The 11,184-nt window shown below is 44.6% G+C and overlaps 1 protein-coding gene across 1 annotated transcript in view; it reads left to right on the top strand.

Moving 5' to 3' along the window:
- The first annotated feature begins 722 nt into the window (after nucleotides 1-722).
- Nucleotides 723-11,184, top strand: part of LOC128742004 (nuclear receptor coactivator 7) — a 464,218-nt gene continuing 453,756 nt past the window's right edge. Inside the window, exon 1 of the mRNA XM_053838176.1 lies at nucleotides 723-1,405. Coding sequence (XP_053694151.1) covers nucleotides 1,404-1,405 — 2 coding nt within the window. The 5' untranslated portion in view covers nucleotides 723-1,403. The remainder of the gene's footprint in view (nucleotides 1,406-11,184) is intronic.

Raw genomic sequence — 11,184 nt, 5'->3', positions numbered from 1 at the left:
TTGTATCAGATTAAATCGCACCTCCAAATCAACTAGTAGTCTATACTCTACAACAGCGTTTCCCAAATGTGGGTTCACGAACCCCCGGGGTTTGCCAAAAATTTAGTTCGCTGCAGAATAGTATAGAAAATTCCGCCAGGGGGTTCAGGAGCCCAAAAAGGTTTGGAACCGCTGCCCTACAAGATACCACATATATCAAAATTATTGATAATATTTCGCAAACAGGCAATCAATCGCCATTCGATTTTAGTAGGGCTAGTGGGGTTATTCACAGGCACACCGCCGGTTCTCAGTGAAAATTGCGTGCCGTGCCTGTGAGTGATGAGAAACAGAGCATCAGTAACAATTTTCCCGAAACGCAATTCGTCTTCCTTGCTGTATCAACATTTTCTTAACCTTGCTGGTAGCTTTGCGCGTCCGCCAACGCAGCAATTCATTGAACTCATTTTCACCGGAGAATCGCGCCGCGAGGGCTTGCCGAAGGCTATTTCGATTTGCGAAAGTTGTGTCTGATCAGCGGCAGAGGAGGACCCTTGACAGATAGATTTTCTGGAGTGCGAAAGCGTCCCGAAAGAGAAAAGTCCGCTCTCGCTCTCAACCTGTTTTGTTCGACATCGGAGTGGAGTGGAGCCCTCGCTGCCATGCCATACGGTCCTATTGACAGACTATCGTGATAGGGTTCGCATTAGTTCGCAGTTGATATCCGAGCGTGGTTCAAGTGGCAGAAATTCCACCGACGACGTTGTCCTTGGGCTTTGGCTCTATTGATAAAGGATTTAGCAGGATACAAATCTCCAGTGGAAGTAGTGGTGGAAGAGAGACGGCTTGGACGAGGATAGGATACAAGTGAGTGCATCGCTTAAAAGGGCACGTCGAAAGTGACCGCGGCCGTTCAATATCGTAGGATTTCCGTTCAGTCCTTTTTCTTCCTGGGTTGCTGGTTTGCGTTAGCATTCCGTACGTGTGCCAGGAGGAGGAAAAGCCGTGTACCGTTTTCGTAATCTAAATCATGTCCCGGTTCGTTGGCTAGAAGACGATGACCAGTTGGAAGTCAGCAATTTATGTATACCCTTAACAGATGTCAATTCGCAATTGAGTGACAAGTGGTGATAGAGAAATTAGTGTATCGATTAAATTTTCTACGTGAAATGTAAAATGTGAATCCGTTTTCCAGTGTTTTCGATGTGCTGAAGTTAAAACTTAATGGCTTGTTGTAAAGTCTAGCGAAGAACTTCGTTGCGGGAACCAAGTGCAATTCTACAATCCGAAGATAAATTTGTCTTTTTGAAGCAGAAAAATCAATTGTCAGTGGCGTCAACATTGTGAGAAAATCCTATCGAGTGCCTGTAGACGGTAAATTTTGCTGCAGCTGCACATCGGTTCGAGCGCATAGCGAAAATAACATGTAAGTTGCAATGGGGCAAACCAGTTGCTGGATATATTTTTTCCTATTCTATCGGAATGTGTGCAACATTTTTTCATGGGACACTAATATCAGAACGGGTTGTAGAATACGTGCATACGACGATTACGAAGAAAGCAGATAGTGGAATGAGCGAAAGGCAATTGATTAGCTTGAAAAATAACATAGCGCGAGCATGGGAATAGGAGAGTATTGCTGACATTTTCTCGTGGAAAGTTAGAGAACCGAACCGAGAGTGAATTGATATCGAAGGTCTGTTCTAAGCAATACGCACGCTATAAACTCCGCTAGCGATTCTTCTAAGGCAACATTGTAGGGATGGTATATAAGAAGTGTCACCTATACATGTAGTTTAACTGCCGTGGAAGCGAGTATCAAATAACCGGCTGATTGCACAGTTTTTACAGCAGAAACAGCAAAACAATTAACAAGTGGCGTTGAAACGTGCCATTAATATTATGTTACTATTAAATCAAAGTCGTTTGTGTTTTGTGTGGCAGATTTAAAGCCCCATCCTGAGAGAATTTCATTTAGCACGATCGAATTATTGTGTAACATTTTCACCACCCATCCAGCAGCGGTATGTTTCCACCCAAAAAATACTCTTTCTTACGAAAGCCGATGTGGAGAGTATTGCCAGGAGAACAGAAAACCCTCAACTGTTTCGTTTACCATATGTTTCAGTTCTGTCATTTTATCTCAACAATTTTCGAGGAAGGAATACAGTTTTTGTAGAATTTAGTCGAACATTTAAAAACTCAACCAAAGTGTGTCAAATATACAATGGGCTTGTATCTCCATGGATCAGTAACATTTTCATCAAAGTGATACAAGATTATAGTTTTTTATGATCGATACTCCTACCTTTTTCAAGTTTAGTATCTTCCCGGACACCTGGTAGAACTTTCCAACAGATGAATGCCAGACATAGTAATATTGACCTTCGCCTATTACATAACAGTTACTCAATTTTTCGGCAGCACTGCTTTCATTGATCTGTTACAGAAGCTGAGATGAAAACAATGCTTCTCTTTGCTGGTAAATAATGTTTCACTCTCCTTTATTATCAGCAAGCTCTCCTTTTTGGGGAACCACAACGCCCTACCGCGGCGCACGAGTGAACGTTTTCCAATTTTCTCTCCCATTTGGCTCCTCGCATTTTCTTGAAAACACAACAATCGCTACCCCCCAAGCAATCAACCAACCAACCACCCACCCACTCTCCACCGAACCAGCTGCTGCCGCTCCATGCGGTTGTGATGTGTTTTTTATGCAGGCTTCTTTTTATCACTCCTCCTGGTTTGATTAGTGTTTTTGCCTGATAACTGTGGAGAGCATAAGGACCGCTGGAAAATAAATCAAAACAATAGGCGATGATAGGCAACTCCGTTGCCTGGGTGTGTATGAGAAACGAACAAATGAAACAAAAAACTTGAAACTGTCAAAGTAAACAAAAGAGTTATTATCGGTTTAGGTTCAGCGGGAGAGGCAAAACTGACGAGAGCCCATTGTTAGGCTGAAACTGAACGAGATATAAGGAAAGCGGAAGTCATATATATAGAAAAAAACAACTTTTGTAGTTTTAACCGTTCAAAAATTGGGGAAGTTATTTATTCAGTGTGGATTATGTTACGCACATATGGCATTTCGTGACAAATGACAAAACTTTTGAATTGACTTTTTTCATTTTGTTTCATAGATATCAAACAGCTTGGGGATCATTCATAAATTTCAGAGATTTTAATTATTTTATTATTATTCATTAATCGCATACAACAGGTAGGGTCGTATAATCTGCAGTTTGCATTCCGTGCTTCCAGATGCAGGAAGTTCCTAGTTCTGAGATATCGTTCGGAAGCGTTCAGACGGCTGTAGATTTCTGGGATCACGCCACGGAAGACTGTGAAAAGCTGTAACTTTTTCTTTACTGCTTCAATTCTAGTGATCCAAATTTGTTAATAAGGACACTAGACTACAGATCCACTTCAAATTTGTCCATTAGGCGTTACAGTACTATGTAGTCGGAATCCATTATAATGACCTTAAAGATTTTTACATCGTCGGCATAAAAAGTTCGACAGCCAGGTGGCAGGAGAGCTGAAAGTTTATTTACAAAAAGAGAAGCGAGCAGTGGTCCAAAGTTGCTCCCCTGTGGTACACCAGAGATGTTGCAGGTTGAGTCGGCCAACTCTGATCCGATCTTCACACTTAGCCTACGGTGTGTTAGGTACGAGTGTAGTCACTTGCAGAACGGTGCAGAAACTCCCAGCTTCTCAAGCCTTGTAAGGAGAATACCGTGGTCCACCTGATCAAACCCTGTATTCAGATTTGTATACACTGCATCAATTTGAACTCTTTCATGCATGTTTCGCATGAAGAACGAGAAGAAATCAACGAGATTCATAGAGACGGTAAGTTTTGGGAAAACCCGTGCTAGTCTGAAGAAAGGTAGCGTTGACAACTAGCAAACAAAGCATCGTTCACGATTAGCTAGAGCACTTTAGAGCTGGAGCGCAAAGATGTAATCCCTTGATAATTTTGAGCGTTGCGTTTATCTTCCTTTTTGTTTACTGGGAACATGACTGAATTTCCATAGGGTAGGGAACTTACACTGCTGGATTGAACCATTGAATAACAATGAAAGAGGTCTGATGAGAAGAGCAGAAGTTTCAGGAGACAAGATGGAATACTGTCAGGTCCGGCTATAAACGAGTACATATTTTAATTTGCCGATGGCAACGTAACGGATCTACACAGGAAGGTCGTCGTGATTTTACATATAGTTGACAAATGACCAGAACTTCTTTGGATTTCTGCGAAAGTATCCTTGCATTCGTATAGTATTTATTTACTTACTTACTTAGGTGGCTTGCCGTCCTAAAACAAAGCCTGTTGAACAAAGTTTCTTCATGTAACTCGATTGAGGGCTCTTCGGACACGAAGTACTCTCCACCAGATCTCGCTCCACCTGGTCTTGCCCATCTTGCTCGCAGCGCTCCTGGTCGTCTTGTTCCTACCGGATTTGAGGCGAACACTAACTTTGCAGGGTAGTTGTCCGGCAGTCTTGCAACAGGGCCTGCCCATCGTATCCGTCTAGCTGTGCGAGTTCATGGTTCATCCTCCGTCTCCATACTCCGTTTTCCTGTTTTCCTGTCTCCATACTCCGTTTTCCTGTATCCTTCCGAAGATCGTTCTTAGCACTCGTCGTTCGAAGACTCCGAGCACTCGCAGGTCCTCCTCGAGCATTGTCCATGTTTCATGCCCGTAGAGAACAACCGGTCTAATAAGCGTCTTGTACAGGGTGCACTTTGTGCGGGGACTTAGTCTGCTCGACCGCAATTGCTTGTGGAGCCCATAGTAAGCACGACTTCCGCTGATAATACGCCTCCGAATCTCACGGCTGGTATCCTTGTCCGCGGTTACCAGTGAGCAAAGGTACACAAATTCGTCGACTACCTCAAACTCATCACCGTCGATCAATATACTACTGCCCAAGCGGTGTCGTTCGGCCTCGGTTCCGCTGGCCAGCATGTACTTTGTTTTAGACGTATTTACCTTTAACTCAAACTTTTCTGCTTCGCGCTGTAGTCTGGTGTACTGTTCAGCCACCGCCACAGATTTTCTGCCGATAATATCCATGTCATCGGCAAAGCAGACGAATTGACTAGATTTGTTGAATATCGTGCCCCGCGTGTTGATATCCGCTCGGTTCATAACACCTTGTAGCGCTATGTTGAACAGCAGGCATGAAAGACCATTACCTTGACGAAGCCCTCTGTGTGATTCGAATGAACTTGACAATCCACCCGAAATCCGAACACAGCACTGTGTACCATCCATCGTAGATTTAATCAGTTTGATGAGCTTCCTGGGGAAGCTGTTCTCGTCCATGATTTTCCATAGCTCTTTCCGGTCGATGGTATCATATGCGGTTTTGAAGCCAACGAATAAATGATGCGTGAGAACCTTGTATTCACGGCCCTTTTGGAGGATTTGCCGCAGTGTAAATATTTGATCCGTTGTAGACCGACCTTCGACGAAGCCGGCTTGATAAGTTCCCACAAATCTAATCGCAATTGGTGATAGACGGCGGAAAATGATTTGGGACAGCACTTTATAGGCGGCATTGAGAACGGTGATCGCTCGATAGTTCTCACAGTCCAACTTGTCGCCCTTTTTATAGCTCGGGCAGATAACCCCATCTTTCCACTCCTCCGGTAGCTGTTCCATATCCCAAATTCTAACAATTAGTCGGTGTAGACAAACGGCCAGTTTTTCTGGTCCCATTTTAATAAGCTCCGCTCCGCTGCCATCTTTTCCAGCTGACTTGTTGTTCTTTAGCTGCATGATGGCCTCCTTAACTTCGGCTATCGTTGAGGCTGGCACCTCTTCCCCGTTTGCTGCACCGTCGAAATCGCTTTCCCCGCCGCCATGGTTTTCCGCCTGGGCGCCATTCAGGTGTTCGTCGAAGTGCTGCTTCCACCTATCCGTCACCTCACGATCGTCCGTCAGAATACTGCCAGTCTTATTCCGACACATTTCGGCTCGCGGCACAAAGCCTTTGCGGGATCCGTTCAGTTTCTGGTAGAACTTCCGCGTTTCCTGAGAACGATGCAGCCGCTCCAACTCTGCATATTCCTGCTCTTCCAGGTAGCGCTTTTTCTCCCGAAAGATTTGGTTTCGCTGCATCTTCTTCTGTTTGTGTCTTTCCACGTTCTGACGTGTGGCACTGCGCATCTTGGCCGCCCGCGCAGCGTTCTCCTAATCCATCACCCTCCTACATTCATCTTCAAACCAATCGTTCCGCTGATTCCGGGCCTCATGCCCGATGGAGCTCTCCGCTACACTGCTGATGGCTGTTTCGATAGTGTTCCAACAGTCCTCGAGAGGGGCTTCGTCCAGCTCGTCCTCTTCCGGCAGTGCAGCTTCGAGTGAATGCGCGTAGTTTGCGGCGACGTCTGGCTGCTTCAGCCGCGCGAGATCTGACCGAGGCTGGCGTCGGTACCGAATGTTGTTCACAACGGAGAGTCTTGGGCGCATCTTAACCATCACTAGGTAGTGGTCCGAGTCAACGTTAGCGCTTCGATAGGATCTGACGTCGATAATGTCTGAGAAGTGCCGACTGTCGATCAAAACGTGGTCGATCTGTGTCTCTGTCTGATTTGGTGACCTCCAGGTGTACTTATGGTGGATTCTGTGCTGGAAAAAGGTACTACGTACGGCCATATTCTTGGAGGCGGCAAAGTCGATAAGTCTTAGGCTCATTTCATTGGTTCGCTGGTGTGCACTGAACCTTCCAATCACCGGTTTGTATTCCTCCTCCTGGCCGACCTGAGCATTGAAATCCCCGATGACGATCTTGCTATCATGTTTTGGGCAGCGGTCGTTGCGTTGCGTAGCGGAAAAGCTACCGGAGGAATGGATGGAAGGAGTGGTTTGTCCCATCTACTAAAAGGGTGATCGGCTAGACTGCTGCAACTATCGTAGTATTACGCTGGTAAACGCCGCCTACAAGGTACTCTCCCAGATCCTGTTACGCCGGCTGTCACCGATAGCACAAGGTTTCGTAGGGAATTATCAGGCGGGTTTCATGGGGGCTCGCGCAACTACGGACCAAATTTTTACTATCCGACAGATCTTGCAGAAATGTCGGGAGTACAACGTGTCCACGCATCACATCTTTATTGATTTCAAAGCAGCATACGATACAGTCGATCGAGACAAGCTATGGTAGATAATGCACGAATACGGTTTTCCGGACAAACTGACACGACTGATCAGAGCTACTTTGGATCGAGTGATGTGTTTCGTACGCATCTCTGGGACACTCTCGAGTCCCTTCGAGACGCGACGAGGGTTGAGACAAGGTGACGGTCTATCCTGCATGCTGTTCAACATCGCTCTTGAGAGGGTGATCCGACGAGCGGGCATCGAAACGAGAGGCACGATTTTTACCAAGAGTAGCCAACTTCTAGGCTTTGCAGATGACTTCGATATCATTGCCAGGAACTTTGCGACGGCGGAGGCAATCTACGCCAGACTGAAAGCGGAGTCTAGGAGAATTGGGCCAAAAATAAATGCGTCGAAGACCAAATACATGAAAGGAAGAGGCTCAAAGGAAACAAATGCGCGCCTCCCACGGACGGTAACCGTTGACGGCAACGAACTAGAAGTGGTAGAGGAGCTCGTGTATTTGGGATCGCTGGTGACCGCGGACAACAACACTAGTAAGGAGATCCAGCGGCGCATCCAAGCGGGAAATCGGGCCTACTTTGCCCTTCGTAAAACGCTACGATCAGGAAGCATACGCCGCCGCACGAAGCTAACAATGTACAAAACCATTATTAGACCGGTAGTTCTTTATGGATTTGAAGCCGTGACGCTGCTTACGGAGGACATACGCGCCCTTGTCGTGTTTGAGCGGAAAGTGCTGTGGACGATATTTGGCGGAGTACAAACTGAAAGCGGAGAGTGGCGGAGGCGTATGAATCACGAGCTACAGGCACTGCTTGGGGAGACTCCCATCGTACATCTAGCGAAAGTTAGCAGGCTACGGTGGGCCGGACACGCACGTTTATGATGGTGTAGTTGAAGAAACGGCCTTTTATTCTTGACAGACACGTCCTTTTGTTGATCGCCTTCCAGTCTATCATGCTACCCTGCATTCTGTTCCCAGCTCGTTGGATGCTCCACCGCTCTGCTAAAGCTGAGCCTTGCCACAACGGATCCCACACCTTCATAACATTGCGACCAAACAGCTATTCCACGTCCTTTTTCGCCTTTGCCCATGCCGAATATCTTGAGTCGAACTTTCCTGATTTTCCGTAGTAATTACGTTTAGGCGTTTAGGTAGCTTTATCGAGTCTCGTGATAAGGCTACTTACTAGCTTAGCTTTGCCGAGACAACACGGTTCTTAATTCAGCCGCCCGCTCCGGATCAGACGCTGTCGTAAGCCACTTTTAACCTCCTAAATTAAGCGCGTGGGATCGTGATGTCACGAGTTTATCTTATCGGTAATAAAATCGACACTTTGTTGGTATATTCTGGAAAGGGCTGTCATGGAGCAAAAAATGTCATGTGCGAAGTAACCAAAATTTCGGTGGCCATTATGAAATAAAAAACATTTAGAAAGGCCACCATGTATTGAACTCAATTATTCAGCACCAGTCGAGCTCTCTTTTCAAATTTAAGAATTTATGCTATTTCTGGACATGTATGTGTCTCTTGCAGAAAAAAAAATTGCGCAAGTAGCAAATACGAAGCATAATAATCCTCCTAACTCCAATTGAACTGCAACTTTATTCTACAAATATAGAAACATTCCGGTGAATAAAAACTGATTGAGAAATATGGATGACGTGTTTATGCAACTATAACCAAACAAGCACTTTATTGCCATAAAAAATCAATACCTACATTTGACAACGAAGTTTGTCTTCCGGCAACAACGCGGTTATTTTTTGTTTTATTTCCTAGCACACATGAGAATGCTACAATTTATTACCTGGATGACAGCGAAATCGGTGCTTCTCCCGGATGGGGAGGAAGTACATAATGCAAAAATGACTACGTTAGCCTTGTTGAACAAAAGGATATTTGAAAAATTATTATTTACGATTGCATCCAGACTGTTTAACGGCTCGGAACCGTTTCCCGTTGCCAGGATATGAATGAAACTAAAGCCACCAGTGCCAGTGGCTTGTTGCTCCTGCTGCTGCTGCTGATCACGTTATTAAACATGGCCTTGACTATCCAAGCGGAAAGCCTCGCTGTGAGTGTGGCAGCAGAACGACCCGGCATCCTGTGGCCGCATTGTGAGAGCTGGGTGGATGTAGGTATATCGGTATAAAGAGAGCACCGGGTTTCGAAACCCGGTGGATTTCACATTTCCATTTATTACCCGCAGAGGGAGGCTTCCAGCGGGTCGAAATTTATAGTTAATGAAATGTAACAAAACAATGCTTCTCTGAAAGGAGGGTAATGTATTCAGTGTTAGTGAGTGATAACAAATCTACAAAGCTCAACTGTTTCCAGCAAGATTGATGAAGTAGTTGGCCAACCAGCTTTGTGATTTGAATGAATGGTCGCTGAATAAAGTTGTTATAACTGAATACTTTAGTACCTAACTTTATATTAATTTTCCACAGCGCGAATTGCAGTGCTCAATTTTAACTGTGACAATACATTGACTTTTAACTTCTTTTAAGAGACAACTTCAGATAAACACAATCAACTGAAGTACTAAATTTTTAATCGATGATAGTTAGTGGCAAGTTCTCAGAAATAACAAACTTTTTTTACACGGGCGTAGGATAAACGTTCCTGCAAAAAGCTGAGAAGAAGCTTTACCACCCTTGAATATACGAACAACGCAACGACAGAAAATAAAATTCTCACTGGTGGTTTCTTCCTTACTGGAATGCAGCCTCTGCTGTGGTGGCGATGGTGGGTGGTCAACATCCGGAGCAGCACTTGACTTTGAACGTAGATTTCACGTATGTAGGAAGCAGTCACGTCACGACGGTATAGTAGCAAGATGGCACACGAGGTAGCGCACGAGCTCCGGATCGTCCACCGATAGGCCAGAGTCGAAGGCATGTCTGTGGGCTTGCGTACAAGCGTTGCATATTGATTTTCCACGGATGAGATTCTTTGATTGCATTATGTAAGCTTTGTTAGGCTACGGTAGTGTACGGTGAATATTGGATTCAGCTCGGTCGGAATGATATCATTATCAAACTCGAAGTAATATATATTCATTGGTTTTTAGAGTAGCCGTTTATGAGAAATTTATATGTCCATACTTCAATTTGATATTTTCGATACATAATATTACTCAGAGTGTTTATATTCCTGCGGTGCTTCTGCAGAGAGCAACACTCATTCGGTTTGTTTATATTTTGTTGTTGGATACGTTTGAAAAAAATTGTTTTCTCTATGTCGCAGGTTAGTCAAAAAAGCAAAGAGTTGAAGAGGGTAATACCTCGATAATTGAAGGCCCTTCTTGTAGATCGGACCTATGAGATTTACCAATAGTCCACCGGTAGTTCTTCCTGGGAGTATACTCTGATGAATTTTACAATAACACTTCCTTCCCTCATTATCACGTTCCTTCCCTCATTATCAGCTTTCGTCCCCCTTTTGTCAACCAGCTTTCCAGGTTTTTTCCAGGATTGGAGGAAACAATCCAGGTTACTTAAATAATATTTAGTTTGGAAAAGATAATGCAGAACCTAGACTTAGCTTTGCTTTTGGGGTAAGAACTTATCTCAGACAGATTTCAGATTGCAGGGGAAATGTTAAGACAGCCTATATTCATCTTCTATATTCATAAATGTGCCATATTCTTAAACATTGAATAGTAAGAAGAATAGCTCGGAGCTAGCCTACGATCTTAATAATAATAGTTTGAGGAACGGCCGCGAACAAGAAAAACGCATTTTATCCGTATGCTTACCATCCGGCTAGACTTGTCAACTCTCATATATTTTCTCCATACAGTGGGTCTTAGCATAAACCACCGAAACAGGGAAATTATCCCACCTACTCGTTTTCCCTAGGGTTTTCGATGCGAGAACCGCTTTCTCCTATTCTGACGACCGTTTTTTGTTAAATTATTCGCAAGCTCAAACACAAGCGGAGGGCGAAGTATTGATAAACAATGTTAGCTAAGTGGAGAGCATCACTCGCACTTTTATCGCTTACCTATGCGCGCAGTGTTCTCGCAGCACCGAATCCTTTAGCACCAATTGCGGCTAAC

This window comes from Sabethes cyaneus, chromosome 3 (assembly GCF_943734655.1).
Source record: "Sabethes cyaneus chromosome 3, idSabCyanKW18_F2, whole genome shotgun sequence".
NCBI lineage: Eukaryota > Metazoa > Arthropoda > Insecta > Diptera > Culicidae > Sabethes > Sabethes cyaneus.
Note: the sequence above shows the minus strand (reverse complement) of the source record. Positions and strands in the feature narration are given on the sequence as shown.